This window comes from Trichosurus vulpecula, chromosome 3 (genome assembly GCF_011100635.1).
Source record: "Trichosurus vulpecula isolate mTriVul1 chromosome 3, mTriVul1.pri, whole genome shotgun sequence".
In the NCBI taxonomy this organism is placed as follows: domain Eukaryota; kingdom Metazoa; phylum Chordata; class Mammalia; order Diprotodontia; family Phalangeridae; genus Trichosurus; species Trichosurus vulpecula.
The window spans coordinates 51,647,213-51,664,681 of record NC_050575.1 but is presented as its reverse complement, the minus strand read 5'-3'; the positions used below and the strand labels follow the sequence as shown (position 1 = coordinate 51,664,681).

The 17,469-nt window shown below is 40.1% G+C and overlaps 1 protein-coding gene across 1 annotated transcript in view; it reads right to left on the bottom strand.

The window, feature by feature from the left end:
* The window catches only part of ARHGAP26 (Rho GTPase activating protein 26), a 531,098-nt gene that overhangs the window by 232,855 nt on the left and 280,774 nt on the right, over positions 1–17,469 (bottom strand). Inside the window, exon 12 of the mRNA XM_036749095.1 lies at positions 9,598–9,634. Within this exon, the coding sequence (XP_036604990.1) occupies positions 9,598–9,634 (37 nt within the window). The remainder of the gene's footprint in view (positions 1–9,597; positions 9,635–17,469) is intronic.

Sequence of the window (17,469 nt, the reverse complement as noted above, 5' to 3'; positions counted from 1 at the left end):
GAAGTGGGGGAAGGATGACATATTCCAAAGTCAAAACTGAAAGTATTTTTCAATTCTATGTTGCACTGCAAAATCTATACTGCCACTCACTCCCCATTGGGTACTTCAGATCACTGTTAAGGCTTAGCAGGGTAGAGAGGCAGTTCCTACTGAAAAATTTAAGCACATTGGGCAGCATAGACACATTTTGGAGGGATTTTCTCCATGATATTTTTCATCTTGTATCTCTCCTCCACAATCAGCCAATCCACCTTAAATTTCCAGATAAGAGGCAGCCAGGAAATAGAAGTGTCAGGGCACACACAGTAATTCCAACCAGCCTAATCAGGACCATTTGTCTCACGTAGGATGGCAAATATCCTGAGAATGAGTTACAGTGCAGCGGCCTCAATTGCCTCCTGCCTTGCGGCCTGGACAGACCACATTGATTTTTCAACCAAAAGTAGAACATTCCTGTTTTCTCTGAAAATGGTACATGGTTAGTGTTCTTTCAATCCACTTTATGCACCAAGGTCTTCTTGCTATTACTTGTTCTCTGCCCTTCAGTTGCTCTGAGGGGTCACTTGTTTACATGGGAATCAGGTTTTATAAAATAAGATCCTGGCCATGGCCAATGAGGTTCATACAACGATCTTGGGGGCTAACTAGCCTCAGATGAGTCATAAGACTCATAGGCCAAATTGTAATCTGCACTGATCTCAGAGGTCCCAGGGGAAAGAGCATCCTAGTGCCCTTGCAAGCAGAAAGTTAGCATCAAGCCTAACTGAAATTCTATAACTTGGTGGTGGTTTTGACAAAAATCTGCCTTACCACCCCCTTTCCACCAAGCCTCAGCTGCCAAAAAAGCAGCAAGCGTCCAGTCCCTGTCACTGACCCAAACTCAACATGGGGTGCTAGGGTATAGACTATATCTCAATGAGTAAAACATGCCAGGAGGCACCTGGCAGTGGAATCAGCCAGGCATTTCTAGCCACATCACTGAAAAAAAGAGGTTGGGAATGCCTAAGCCTTATACTGTTTTTGTCCCATATTTCTAGTTGCTGGATCTTTGGGGGCCTTAGAATGGTGGGTTGGCTAGGAAAAGAAAAGACTCTTAGTTAAAATATTCAAGAGAAGTCAGGAAAATAATAAATAATACTAAAATACTTGGAAAATGAGAAAGAACACAGGCTTTGGAGACAGAATTCATGAGTTCATATCCCAGTTCTTATTACTCACCAAGAGATCTTTGGCAAGTCATTCTTCTATCATCTATAAAATAAGGGAGTGGGAACTAAATGATCTCTAAGGATCTCTTGGTCTCAGTTTCCTTCCCTGAAAAATGAGGATGATAATCACAAATCTAAACTTCCCTGATAACCTAGGAAAATCATATACCAGCCCTAAGCAGTTGCCTCACAAAATGGCAAAGAGAAGCCAGTTTAGAATGCTTGAGAAAATCCAGCCTTATTGAATACCTCTGCCCCTTCAGAGATGTGAGATAGCACACCATCTGACTATTCTTCAGCGAGGGTGTTACCTCTCATCTAAATATATTTCAAGATCACTGCTGCCAATGGCAGTGATGTGGAACACATGACTCCTACAAAGAAAACAAGGCTGAGAAAGTTAGCGACCACTGGGAGCTAGTTACCCCAGCTCTCCTCAGCTATGGCTCTCTTAAGGAAAGCAACTGTCACAGAAGTCTTTCTTAGGGAGGAAAAAAAAAAGCAAAGAAAGAAAGGAGCATGAAGGGATGGAAATAATGCAGGAGGAGTAAGTCATCTGCCGTTTTATCTGTCAGTCCTGGCAGGCACGGATGGAAAGCTCGAGATGAAGGGATGTTCAGCTGACTGCCCCAAGAGCCAGAGAAGCTTGGTTCATGGGAGGCCAGACTAAAACACCTATTAATGCCTTCACTCCTTCTCAGGTTTAAAAGGGGAAATGTTCTATTTATAACCCACGAACCTGGGTTATAAACCCAGGGACCTGGAAGCAAACAGATGGCTGTGATCCCAAAGGGATCCTAGTTGCCCTCGGTGTTCCCCCTCTTCCTCTTAAATCAATGGTATCCTAATTATGATGAGACTCCTATGAAGGACTGACTACAACTGAATGAAAAGAAATAAAATTTAAGGTTTTTTTTCTTCCTTTCATTTTTCTTTCCTTCTCTTCTTTCCCACTTTCACAGGGCAGTCTAGTTTCCCAATAATCCTTTGGGAAGTACTTTAGACCTTAAAAGCTTCTTCGTTCTTCCAATGATGTCTAAGAATTAGAATCTTTTTAAAAATTTATTTATAATAGGGCAAACTAACACACCTTGATCAGTGGTACTGTTGTGGATCAATGTTCAAACTATCATGAAATATAAGAGAATCTTGATGATCCTTCCCATCTGAACAAGCTTACCCCCTTGCCTTATAAAGGAAATGGCCCTCAGAAGATGCCACTGAGGGGCCTGCCCTAAATTACAATCTTAGAAAGGAGGAGTGTGCATGACAGAAACACTCTATAAAGCTGCTTTTGTTTTGTTACCTAATCCTTGTGGGAGTGCTGCAGGCCAGGTTAAGGTTCTGAACCTGCTCACCAGAGAGTAAACACAGACACGTGACTGGCAGCCAGGGAAAGGGAGGAAGAAAGGATTGAATTTTCTCTCAGCTCAGGGCAAAGGCTTTCTGACTGGTACCATTAATTCATAAAGATTCAGAGCTGGATGCAACCTTGGTGGCCTTCTCTTTTACCCCTTTCACTTGACAGATGAGGAAATTGAGGCCAAGAAAGGTTAACTGACTTAACCAAGGTCATAGGAGTAGTTTACTAAAGCAGGTCTTTTGATTGTAAGCTCACTGTTTTTCACACTAATTAAGAGCTCATCAAGGAAGTATCAAGAAAAGTTGGTAGAAAATAACTAGACTTAAAGTATGTGGTATGACCAGAACACAGTTTTGGCCACAGCAAGTCCTACAGAAAGTTAGGATGGAGAAGGGACTTGAAACCATGCTGCACGAAGACAAGGTTGGCAGACTGGGGGAAATTTAGTCCAGAGGAAAAAAGAGGTGACTGTGTCCAAGTGTCTGGATAGGTGTCATACTGAAAAGGGATTACCTTTCTTGGGCTTAATATCACAAAGTGGAATACAGACCAATATTAAAAAGTGGCAGACAGACAGATGTCTGTTCCTTATGAGGATAAGCTTCTTTACAATAAAAGCCTCCCCAAAGGTGAATGGTTTGTTTTCAGAACTAGCGGGTTCACCCTTACTGAAGGCCTTCAATTGAAGACTGCATGACCTGGATGTTACAGAGAGGATTTTTGGCTCTGTCAAGGTAAATCAAGTCAATAAGCATTTACTAAGTGCTTACCAGGCACTTTGCTAAATGCTAGGAATACAAATATAAGCAAAAAGAAAGTTAGTCCCTGGTCTCAAGTTTATATTTTAATGGGGAAGACAACACACAAAAGGGTTAGGGAATGTACCCACATGGGTCCCCATGTAGTCCAGAGTCAGAGTTGGAGCCTGAAGACGAATGAAGGACCTCATCAAGTGGAGAAGGGAACTTTAAGGGCAGGTGGATCTTCCAATCAATCATTCAGTCAGACAGTCAGTCAATAAACAATCCTAAGCACTTAGCATGTGCCAGGTATTGTGCTAGACACTGAGGATACAAAGAAAGGCAAAAATAACCCACGTCCTCAAAGAACTTAGTCTTATCACGGACAACATTTAGACAACTATATAAAAAAAATACACAGGATAAATCTGAAATAATCAATAGAGGGAACATTCAATAGAACAGAATTAAGGGGGATAAGGAAAGGCTTCCTGGAGGTGGGACTTTAGCTGGGACTTGAAGGCCAGGGAATAAAGAGACAGATGAGAAATGAGAGCATTCCAGACATGAGGGACAGCCAAAGAAAATGCCTGGAGAAATGAAGTGTCTCTCCGAGCAAAAAGGAGGCCAGTGTCACTGACTGCACAGTAGGCAGCAGGAAGGTGCAAGGTTATGAAAGGCTTTAAAAGCTAAATAAGATTTTACACTTGTTTCTGGAGATGATAGTGAGCCACTGGAGTTGGCTAGGCTGAGAAGGGAAATGTCCAGATCTGCGCTTTAGGAAGATCACATTGACAGCTGAGTGAAAGGTGGTTTGAAGTCAGGAGAGACTTGAGACAGGAGACCGACCAGCAGGCTATCACCATGACCCAGGGCTAGGAAGAAAGGTAGTGGTAGAGAAGGAGGAATACACAAGGGATGTTATTAAGGTGAAAAAGTGTATCTAGGAGGAGATGGCAACTTGACATGGTTAGATGTGTGTTTTAGATAGATCATTTCTGACTGTTGGATGGAGTATGGAATGGAGTGCAGAGATACTTGTGGCTGGGAGAATTGCAGAAGTCCAGGCACGAGGTGATGAGGGCCTGTATCAGGCTGGTGGCGGTGTCAGAGGAGAGAAAGGGGACATTTGCTAGACAAGTTACAAAAGTCTTGGCAACAGATTGGATATGGAGGGAGAGGGATTAAAAAAATGAGGATCTGAAGATTACATCCAAGTTGTGAACCTTGGTGACTGGTACCTTTGAAAGTGAAAGGGAAGTTGGGAAGAAGGAAAGTTTGGGTGAAAAGATAATGAATTCAGTTTTGAATATGTTGAGTTTGGACATGTATAGAAGGCAGCTGAAGCATGGTACGGAAGTCCAGAAAGTCAAAATAGTATTGGTCTATCGATTACCTTCTAACTGAGATTCTGGGAGTCTGCATGCTCTTTGTGAGCAGTCCTTTTGAATGTACATGGCCCTGTGGCCCTGATACAAGGACAAAGACTGACAAAGAAGATGACATTGCCCATTCTAGTTCTTTCACGGTCTAGATAAGGGCAAATCATTTCTCCTTTCTCAGTTTTTCCATCCTCATTGGAGTGTTACTAAGGTACATGCTGACAAAGTCCAATGAGCTTCTCAGAATTCTTCAAACACAACAAATTCTTATGCTAGAATTTCTGTCTAAAATGAAAACTGGCACAGAGAGAAGAGGTATTAAAAACGGAAGAGATGGGTGAAGCTACATTTTCAGCTGCTAAGTGAGAAGAGTATTGCTATATTTTCATCCCTGCCTGGAGAATGATCATCATTCTTGGACCCATATTCAAACTAAATAAACTTTTACATTCCTTCCACGTCAATATGAGTATAGACAGACACTTTAGTGTTTTAATCAATAGCACAATTTCTTCTACCTGCCTACTGTAGCTTTATTGTCTGTATCATAAGTTGATCGTAAACTAATAAGGGCAAACGTGGTGGGTTCTTCTTGTATACTCCATTTTGTTTGTGGTCAGTTTTTGGTTAGGCCTGTGGTATCAGGAAACTGCCACAGAGGTGAATGCCTCTACCAATGAAGGCTGGCATGAACTCTCCAACTCTCTCTCCTTTTTGTAGAGAGCTTCATAGGACACTCAAACCAGGTCAGAGAGCCACTGTAAGTCAGAAATGTAATCTGAACACAGCTCTTCCTGTCTTCTAGAGAAGCTCTCTATCTGCGATGATATGCTTCCCTTCAAGTGGTACAGTGACATACATTCCCTAAAAGTATTTTAATAGAAGCTTATAGACATAAGACCTACAAAAGGAAAGATATTTACACCTTTATCTCTTAAAAGGTCCAAGTAGGGGATAAATGGAGGAAGAGTAAACAAAGTAACAGAAGCAAAACAATATTGCAAAGTATTTTTGATGCTCCTGGTTGAGCTTGGCCCCAGAGTGAATAAGGAGGTAGGCCTGGGGCAATCTGGGCATGTTTCTTGGACTGGAATAGGCTTAAGCTACAGAATTCTAGTCAATACTTGTATTGAAGAAAGTGAAGCTATGAGGTTGGGACTAAGGGATTTATATCCCCACAGTGAGATAGTCCACAGGAGAGCAACTGTTTGTGACACTTTTTTCTGTGAACAGACCAAACTTTAATAGGTAAGAAGGCTGTGACATTTATTTATGTTGATTAAATCCAAGACTTAGAAGGAACTCTACCTCAGGCTATGAGAGTTTGTCCTTTCCTAATTCTTCTAAATTAATCTTATCCTCTCTGAGAACTTTTATAGCCTTATGACTGTTCCTCATGTGGTGTTACAGGAAAACAGCAGGCTGGTGGCCTAATCCTTCTCTCCTTTCAATTGTCTTCAAGCCACTAATTTTAAAAACAAAAACAAACCAACAAGAACAAAACAAGCAACAGCCACTCCTCACAGGGGTATCAATCTGGGATAACTGGGAAAGGCAAGCTTAAAGGTATGCTGCAATAAGATAAGTAAATAAAGACAGTGTGAATGCGGGGATTCTAAACCAAAGTCCAGCCTGGTGCTTCTCAGAAGCAAAAATACCAAAAACAATGGCAGCTACCAAATGGGTAGGTGACTAGAAGGCTAAGTCTTTTTTTATTCTTTTGAGATATAGATTTAGGGGAGGGAAACTCATACCTTTTTCTGGCAAAAAGTCATTCCAGTCTCCCAATCCTTCCAAATTGTCTCTAATTTACTATAGTATGTGTATGCATATGTGTGTTTGTGTGTGTGTGCATCCCAGTCAGTCAATAAATATTTATTGAGTGCTTACTTTTACCAAATGCTGTGTTAAGCAATGGAAATACAAATGATGGCAGAGTGCAGGCCCTGGCCTCCAGGGGCTTACAACCTCACTCATTAGACTGTGAGTTCCCTGATTGCCAAGATTGTTTTTGCTTTTCTTTTTATCCCTACCAATCAGAAACCTACCTGGCACTTAGTAGGTGCCTAATAAATGCCTGTTGGAATTAGAATAAGATAAAGGAGAATTAGGAGGAAGTAGAAAGGAAGAAGATAGATCACTGCGAAAGAGTTTTGCTTTCCAGACACTCCTCCTGGGATGAACTGGTCCTCTTGGAAAGAGATTACTTGGTGAAAGTCTAACAGTAGTAACAAAGGAATAGAGGACTATTTTGTGTTTTTTTTGGATTGGGCAGAGGTTGGGGGGTATGCTCTCCTTAGACTGTGGCTATAATTATATTGGCAACTGGCATTAATACTCAACAGACTTCCATTTGTGAGACCATTTCACCCTCTGCCACCCCCCAATATACTTTATGCCAATGAAGAGAAGCAAATGTAAGCTAAAATCTGGGGATCTACATCTAGGTGCTTTTTCTTGAAAGTCTGAGAGTGGCAACTACTTGGCTCAACAGACAGAACGCTAGGCCTAGAGTCAGGACCTTAGTTCAAATCCAGCCTCAAACACTTGCTAGCTATGTGACCCTGCGCAAGTCACTTAACCTCTGTCTGCCTTAATGCACTGGAGAAGGAAATGACAAACCATGCCAGTATACTCGCTAAGCAAACCCCATGGACGGTATGGTCCACAAGGTCATGAAGAATCAGACATGATTGTACCACTGAACAACACAGAGATCCTGCAATAAAACATGCGGACTCAGATCCCTGCCGATTCCTTTCTTGGAATTTCAGAAGTGATAAAAGTGAACAAGAATCTCAGAAGAGGCAGTAAATATCACAGACATCTTACCCTCTGAGAGTTCTGATTATAGTAGGCCGAGTGGGTGTAAATGGGGGAGAAGCTACCGAGGAGAAACAAGATGAAAGATTCTTTGGCTTAGCCCGAATGTACGTAGATCACACTCTAAAGCAATAGTTGTTTAATAGTAAAGAGTCTAAGTTCCTGGAAATAATTTTCATTTATGTGATTGTTAGAAGTGGACGGGACATTTTAAAAAATATTCCTCTCTTATCTCCCCCACCCCTTGATCCAACAAAGGATTTATAACTAAGCAAGAGATGATAACTAGCCTAAGTGAGGAATAGGAATAGTAATAACTCAAATTTATATATCACTTCAAGGTATACAATTATTCCTTTCCCAGAGCAATCCCATGTGCCAGGTAGGGCATGGATTACCGTTGCCATTTTATAGAGCAGATAAGTGAAACAAATGATTGTCCCATATTCCCACAAGGAGCCAGTGGCAGGGCTCAGATGGTTGAGGAAACTGCATACAATATAAGAAAATGAGACGCTCATGGGAATGGGCCTGATAGGGATTCCACCTCTACAGGATTGTTGTGAGGTTCAAATGAAATAATACATGTAAAGTGTTTTGCAGATCTTAAAGTGCCATATGATTGGTAGCTATTATTACAATGCACTTTCTCCAGATTGAGGAGAGGTGGCAGAATATCATAGGCACAGATTTTCTGGTTAATGACATCTATTCACAGCTACTCCAATTTTTCTCCAATACCTTTATCTATTACAGAATCAGTGCATCCCAGTCTGTATGAATGATTTACCTTATCTATTCAAATATTTTACCTTCCCTCCCCTACCTCCATACTGTTCCTGCATATTTCTATTCCATCTCTATCCTCACCAGTATTGAGAGGGAAATAAGATCCCTACCCACTCATAGGTTAACCACACCCCGAGCAGGTTGTCACTGGCAATTAGCAGCAATGGTCCTGAACCTCTAGAGGAAGAAAAGGTGCATAAGAAATTTTTGAGCAGATTATATAACCAAATTTGGAGATACTTACCCAATTTTTAGGATTATAATTCATATACCTGACCTGCATTCTAAAAAGATTTTAGCAAGCATGTTTACTGATCAGTATTATCCACATAGCTATTTACTCATCCTGACATTCTGTGAGGGTAAAAATGCAGGGAGCTCTGTGCCACACAGGGCTGTCAAAAAGAATATCAAACTTTTCCACTAATTCTCAATAGGAAAGAGTACTACTCTGCTGGCTTTTCAGACAGAAGCTGAATTCATGGAAATGATATATTTAAAGTTTTTTGATGGGGAGGGCATTCTCAGATTTGATTGAGTTTTGGGGGGTGGGTGGGAAGGTTTAATTTTTGTTTTTTTTTTCTTTTATGAGGAAAGAGGAAGGATGTTTCTTTGAAGTCTTGCTACCTAAAAGCAACTTTTATGTGAATGAAAACAGAATTTTAAAGCCCTATCTCTGTGAGATCTGGAATAGTTGCTTCAGAGTTGGGAGTCTGGACACCTCACCCATACCAGTTTCAGTATGGTTATACTGAAGCCATTATCTTTAAGTGGATTTCAGTGTCCTTTGAAATTTTGTTTAGCCAGGGGATAGAAGAAGTGGAAAGAGATTACAAACTAGTCTGAAGGAACTTTCAAGATTCGTATCAATATGTTATAGCATAATTCTCTGTCTCCGTATTTCTTTCTCCCCACTTTAAAAAAAAAAAGGGAGAATCATTATGCAGCTACGTAGGTTATTATTTCTTCTCCTGATCTTGTGAGCAAGGCCTTGCAGAAGAAGCAGTGAGTTTGGACTTCAGACATGGGCTAGGTCTCCTGGGGAGCTAGGTATTAATGGATGAAGAGATGTTAAGTGGTGAGTAGACCCTTTCAATATGTTTCCTATTGCTTCTCTGATATTGCTAGCAGGAAAAGAGGAGAGAAAAACATGCAATACTCTAAAAATGCGTCAGAGCAAAATTTGGCATGCTCACTGCCCCTCCTGGTGTCCATGTTGGGAGTAGCAACCACTGTAGCAATAGCCACCCCAAGCCCAAGCCACAAAAAACTTCCAAACATGCCATACTTACTTCCTTCACTCTGAATGTCTTTGTTTGAGTTGTAGACCTAGAAAAGAGAAGTGAAATCTTAACTATTCTGAGTTGATAAACAACTAGCTTGCATTCAATGGACAAAGATACAGTATCAACCCCTTACAGTCTATCCCCCACTCCTCAGTTCTATTACTTTGGAGGCAATCCTCTACCATACTTGGTATGAATACATGCCAATTTTTCATGAGCACATCCTGGAATACTACAGGGAACTTTTAAAAGCAGGACTTTACAATATTCGGTCCAAAACATGGAGGGATGCATATTGGAAGAGAAAGGTCTGCAGGTTAGAAGTTAGGAATCCTTATTCTACCAGGAAGACTCTCTGTATGGATTTAGGTCCTGATTCCACCAGTAATCACTATATGGCCTTATTTACATGGTCTTCAAGAGAGATTTCAAGTTAAGCATCTAAATAAAAAAAAGTCAATTAGACATCAGAACAATGATTCTCAAATAGAATGGATCCCTACTAGCCACAGAAAACTACAAATAAACATTTTCTATGTTGTACTGCATTTCTATTTATTCTATTAAACATTTCCCAATTACATTTTAAACCAGTTTGGGCAGCACTAGAAGTTTTGTTGGAAGCCTGGGGGCCTCTGTACCAGAAGGGAATGAAGCTGCCCATCTCTCTTATGTTCTGCAAGTCAAAATTATTTTCCCAAGGGACCCAAGAAACTTGGCCATGAGTATGGTATAGTAGAGAGAGTAAAAAAATCAGCAGAGAGAACTGTGTTCTGGTCCCCACTTTGTTAGTTATCAGTCCTTTGATCCTGATTGTTTTCTCATCTAAACTATTCAAAACTCATATGATAAATTGGGAGGGGAGGAATTTGCAAACACTGAAAATCTGAAAATGTAAAAGTTTTGGCGAACTGTAAAGTTCCATAGAAATATATATGCACATCATATACATGTTATATGTACATAGAAATTATACAGAAATTATACATACGCTTATATCTATAACTCTGTATCTATACCTAAATTTCTATTATAGGCTTCCTGGATGAAAGGCTGGCCTGCAGGAAAGTCAACTGCTTAAGATTTCTGGGAATTTCCACTGCCATCCTATTGAGTCAGGAAGGGAAATGCTCATTTCCATCAGTAATACAGGGAATGAAATTGATGGTGGCATATTTCCCATCTAAGGACTATGAGAAAGGAAACCATGGTTATCAAGTCTCACTAATCTTCAAAAATTTATTGGGGAAGAGAACAATTTTTAGATTTTTTTTCCCCTGCCTTCTCCAGGCAATGTATCTGTTAGTTTGGGCTTTTTTTATTCAGTAAGAAAACTTCATTCTTGAGCTCATAAGTGCCATTGCTGTCTAGCTGTATGAGGCATTTAAAAAATGCAGGATTTATGGTATGATTTAATTAGGAAGTGAGCTACTCTCTTTTTGAGACTTCTTGTGTCTTGACCTCCATCTTGGAATATACTAGCATTCCAGATGCAAAAGAAGTTTGGTCAGTGAGCTGAAAACTCCTGGAGAGACATGTGCTTGGGTCTTCAATGGTTAGGCCATTAATCTATGTCCAGTTTAGGTAAATGAGCCAAAGAAAATTAGTTTTGAAATGGAGCTAACAAAGCGTGCAAGCCAGGATTGGGAAGTGAATGGCTAGGCTGAGATAATGGAGAAGCAGAGAAATAGACTGCTAAGGTTGCCAAGAGTTCCAAAGGGGATATTCTCCCTCCAGACATTCTCCCCTCAGTTGCCACCATCCCAAACAGTGACAAACGTAAAGACTCGACAAATGAGAATCGCTGGCCAAGAGTCATAAATGTTTTCTGTACCAATCAGAACAAGACCTGTCCGTTGACTCTCAAGAGAAGAAAATTAGGAATTTGCTCTGGGAAAACAGAGCCTAATAGGTCTCTGAATTTCTCCTATGAGGTCAAATAGAGAATCTGAGAGCCAAGATGATATGCTAAAAAGTTTTGAATTAAACTGAATTTTGATGCTAATAATAATAGCTAGGATTTACAATAGCACACTATAACATGCTGTGTATTTGCAAACACATTACTGTACTATATAGTTTGTCTGCAAGTCTATTAACAAACATTATCTTACACTAACTCTGGGAAGTAGGTACTGTTATGATCCTCATTTTACAGATGAGGAAAATGAAGCTGGGAGAAGGTAAATGACTTGAACGGTGTCACAAAGCTGGTAAGCATGTTAGGCGGGATTTGAATTCAGGTCATCCTGACTATCTATCACTATCTATCTATCATCACTCTATCTATTGTTCTACCTAGCTGCCCCATTAAGAGCGCAAATGACAATTTCTGTTCCAGGAGGAAAGATGATTCCCGATCATGATTTTCTTAACATTAACATCAGAAATCAATTCACTCTAAAAACAAAACAAAAAAAAAGCACCACTTATCCAGAATTCACTATGTTCAAGTTACTAAGTACTAGAAATACAAAGAGACAAAAATAAAAATAAAGACAGCCTTCTGACCTTCTATTTGGGAGATTCACAAAAGAAAGAGATTTTTAAAAAAGTTTATGCAAATTAGTACAGAGTAATTCAGTGAGACAGAGAAGATGAACTATGTGGGGGGTGGGGGGGAGAGCAGGGAGGATTCAGAAAAGGGCTTACGAAGGAGGTGGTACCTAATCTGTCCTTTGAAGGAAGCTGAAAACTCTGAGGAGTGCGTATGAGGAGGGATTGCACTCCAATGGCCAGATTTATGGGCCTTTGGCTGAGAAGCTTTAATGTTTCCACCTTGCTAGGAAAATGCCTAACTTACCACATTTCAATTCAGGGGTGCTTAGACACACTTTGGTAGTCTTTTCAGGATGCCCTGAAGAAGTATCTTCGCAAATGTGTGACAACCCAGGGTGTAACTGATGTGCCTGGCAAACATGCATTAGAATCCAGTCTATACTAAACGTTTTTTTTTTTAACTTGCTTCTCTGAATAAACTCATTTCGTTTTTACTATACCTAGTACATGTTTAGTTACTAGATATTAAATCAGCATAATAAAACTTGTTCCAGAGTATAAGCTTCCGAAGGGCAGATATTAGTTATTTGGAGTTTAGGGTCTGGAATATCTGTAGTTTATATACACTCATATATGTATATAGTATATATGTTGTCTTCCCTGATGGAATGTAAGCTTCTTGAGGGCAGGGAGTGCCTTTGTATCATCAGTACCTGGAACACAGTAGGTGCTCAAGAAATGCCTGTTGATTGATTGAATGATGGATGGAGGAGGAGGAGAAGGAAGAGGAGGAGGATGATGATGAAAGCAAAAGTGAGACATAGTGGGTAAGTGAGGAAAATGAGTGATTTAACATAAACAATTTGCGAAAAGTCATAGCAAATGAGATTGGGAGTAGGACCCAATCTCCAAGCTGAGGCTTGTAAACAACAATGCAAGCTAGCATTGAACAAAGAGAAATCATGCCATATTCCTCAGGAACAATCAGAATATAGAGCTGATGCTGAAGATAAACAGAAGGGCAGAAAAGGTTGTGTCTTTGATACAAATCATAGTGTACCACAATTTTCTGAGCGCTCACCCAGAAGCTGCAATAGGAGTATAATTGGAAAAATCAAACAAGAGAGTGGAGACTTTTCATACGCTTCTCCTGCATCAACTCTGGATTTTGCAATAAATTCTGTTCACAGCCTAGCCAATCCAATTTACATGTCCCTGGAGAAGGAAGATAGTCTACATATTATTCTAGCTCTGAATTTAGTTCTACCAATAACCTTTATTACCATTACAAAGAACTTACCAAGAAAACACACAGAAAAGCTTTTAGGAATTTTTTAAATATGTAAGTTAAAGGTAAAAAAATAAGGCAGTGATGCAACCTTGTGCTTATGGGACACTACTGGATCAAAGATTTAGGCCCCTTTTGTGACCTATTTTAGCCTAGAGAAGTTAGTAAGTCATAGGGCAGAAGAAAACAGGTGAGAGCTGAAGGCCACTCTTTTATAAAATGGTTTCTTTCAATCCTCAACATGTAGGGAGTAGAGATTAGGCCGAATGCCAATTTCTGTCTCAAGAGGAGGGATGATGGTCCTCCAGTCAAGAGACACCCTGTACTTAAGTGGAATGTCAGAGCCTGGGAGCTGGATAGCTGGACCTCTAATCACAAAGGCATTTCTGACCACAAATGGTTAGAGTCATGGAGCCTTCCTATTAGTAGTACTTGTAACTAGCCCCCAAAAAAGGAAATGAGATGGTTAGAGCACAGTGTTTGGCATACTGTTGCTACTTATTACATGGTAGTTCAATGAATGAATGAACAAGTGAATCAATTGATCATGTCTGTCAATTACCACCACTGACTGACTACTGACTCTTTTCGGCATCTATCCCAGTTCCACTTATTAACTTTGTGATTCTGTCCTAAAACTGAAATTTAATAATGATAAAAGAATAAAAATTCAATTAATAAGTACTACTATTCTAATCATAGAATATTTTCTCTTTAATTTTATTATTATTATCATAATACCTGATATAATGTATAGACTCTCTCCCCTATAGTCAGGATGACTTTGGTTCAAGTTCTAGTACTGGCAGTCTCAGGGGCATTGTGACTCCTATGGCTTTTGCGGTTATTGTGGTTTGTCCTTCATTCTCCAAAAGGACCAATGACATCAGGAGGGTACCTTGCAAGTGAATTGGATTTAAGTGAGACACAGCCACTCCAATGGCTTTAGGCCTTTAACTAGTAGCAAATGGTCCTCTCTGAAAGAAACTAGCTGTGTGACCCTAAGAAAGTCACTTAAACTCTGAGGGTCCCAGGAAACTCTCTAAGACTATAAGTAGCAGAGAAAATGTTAATGAACATTGGTAGAGGGACCTATCAACAATCTACAACAAAAACCACCATAAGCAGTTCGGGGGTATAGTGTCTGTGAAGCACTGAGTTCAAATCCAGCCTCAAACACTTTCTAGCTCTGTGACCCAGGCCAAGTCCCTGAACCTCAGTTTGCCTCAGTTTCCTCAACTATAAAATGGGGATCATACCTCTCAAGGTCACTGTGTGAATTAAATGAGATAATAATTGTAAAGAGCTTAGTACAATGGCAGGCATGTAGTTAAGTGCTATGTAAATGTTTATTCCCTTTCTCTAATAATAATAAATTTTGAAATACTCTCAATCAGAAGGCATCTTCCCGATGAACATAAAAACAATTGCAATGGCAAGAGAGAAGGAAGCCACTTTGTAGCAGAAGTCCAATTAAAATTAAAGCAGAAATTTTACATGTTCTAGGTAATAATCTATTCCCTAAGATTCTAAAGCTATTGGGTCAAGTAGAAAAAAAATAAATCATTTCACTCATTTTCACCCAATTGTATCTCGCTGTCTTAAGCATCTAGGTTGAACATCTATACATTTTGAGCTTGGAGCACAAATAAAGTCTACTATCTTAGCAGATAGTCCAGAATATAAAGAATTCTGAAGGCTACAAAACCTTAAAGAAACTGGTCCCATATCATTCTGTTTATTTCAGGGTGTCAGTTGTTTGCTTCATTCTTTTCACTGCATTTTCGTTCTACACACAGTGGGAGTTGATAAGTGCTGCAGAATGACTAAGTCTGGTTAGAACGCAGCCATCTGTATATAAAGCAGATTATTTATGATATGCTTAGCAATAGATCTTATTTGAGTAACTAGCAGGTAGTCAACCACAGAGAAAAGCCACTTAAGATATGAACTGGTAAAGATGTTCTGTGTCAAAAGTGCTACTGGAAAAATAGAAAGATTTTTATCAGTCTTTATGTGAACAGTTAATAGAATCAGAGATTAATATGAGATGAGAAGGTTGTATTAACATGAATTTTATTTTTTTAATCTATTTCCACTATGTAGAAGGCTCTCAATGCTAAGTGCTGGCGGGGGGGTGGGGAGGGGGGGCCGGGACAGGACGGATGGACACACACATCACTCCTGTCCTCAAGCAGCTTATAATCTTGTAGGGAAGACAAAATATAAACACAGATGCCCATACAGGTTGGTTAAGAGGAATCCTGAGGCTTCTCAGAGGAAGAAGCATTTGAGCTGACCCTACAAGGATGGGAGAATGTCACTAAGTAGAGGCGAGGGTAGGGGGGCTTGGGAGGGGGGTATAGAAGGGTAGGGACAAAATGGAAGACATTAAATATCTGAGGTGTACACAAGACACAGACACATGCCAGGAAACATGTGGGCCGCAGTGGCATCATACTTCTCCTAGTGCCTGGCAGCTAGCGATCATTTAATAGATGTTTGCTTCCCCGGTACGGAGGGCATGTTAGGTATGAGAGGCCCTTAGCCCCTATTCTCTCAAACCTTAGGTAACTCCAGGGATCTCAAAAGCAACCCAGGATTTTGCCAAGACAGATTATCAGGGTCCTTCTATGGATGATGTGTAGGGGGTTAGAGAAAGCAAGCTGTTTCTGAGGCTGCACTGGAGGTTCTGATACCAATGTACTCAAATTGAACCACAGAAATGCTGAGGGAACTCAGGGCAGGATGGGGGAGCCTAGAAATAACTGAATTGCCACTGATCATAAGGGAGACATAAAATGAAGTCCTAACACGGCTACAGGCCCCCCTTTTCCTGTCTCTAGGTTGGCTCTGCTCTCTAAAACTAGGGAAGTACCACTGGGGTTTAGAGACCCAGAGTGACAGACCCAGATGATGAATCGTATTTTTCCTAGGTTACAGTAAAAATCCCTAAGGATCCTGGTTTTCTTTTGGCAAATGATACTGCACAAAGTGCCCACCCCCATTACACTAAATTTCAGTATGTCCCTTCACCCCGACACAATGTTTTACGCATAGTAGGCACTATGAATTAATTAAATAATTACAGAATAATGAAAAAGAAAATGAGTCACAGAATGAAAGAGGAGAGCATGTACTTCCATATCAAGAGTACTGGGCTCCCATTCTACATCATCACTACAGTGTTTCAAGTCTTTTCATTAACAAATATATTTACTCAGTGAGCATTAAAGGGTATACCACAATACAACGAGCAAAAACTAGCAAATAATGAAAAGACATAGTCTCTGTCCCTCCAAATTTTACAAAATAACAAGAGATTAAATAAACAACAGAAACATGGAAGTGTAAGTGCAGCAGTTACAAGAGCTTAGTGTGAGGGCACTGGTGCTAGGCCTTGGAGATAATAGCATACATTCAATTAAAATATGCTTTCGTTTTTCTGTGCCTGGACAGATACTATGTGCAAATCTATATATGGAGTTTAAATAATCATAGAATCTTTAATGGCTTTTCTATTTTTATTTTCAAGCACTTATTTTTTTCTCCCCAATGAGGGGGGAGAAAGGAAAAGCAAACCTTTATAACAAATAAGCATAGTCAAGCAAGACAAATTTCCATATCATTCCTGTACCAAAATGTCTGTCTCATCCTTTCTCTGTTAGGAAGTAGGTGGCATTCTTCATCACTGACCATTTGGAATCAAGGTTGATTATTGTGTTGGTCAGAGATCTTAAGTCTTTCAAATTTGTTCAAAAAAGCCATGGAATCTCAAACAACTTGAGGGAGAAAAGGGGGCTTAAAGACCAGTTAGTCCCACTCTGTCATTTTACAGATGAAGAAAGTAAGGACTTGTGTAAAGCCACTGAGGTCAAAAGTGGCAAAAAGGGGACCCAAATTTAGGTCTCCTAACACACTGCCTACCCATGTAGGCTTACCTTCCCACTGGTGGCAACTGGTCAATGGTTGGTGTTGATGGTGGCAAGGGTGTTCAGCAGGACCCTTCTTCTTAGAGGTTGTTTTCCTCAAAAATGCTTAAAGGAGCTGGGCTGATAGGCTGGAGGCCATTGCTATTCCTAGGGCTCTTG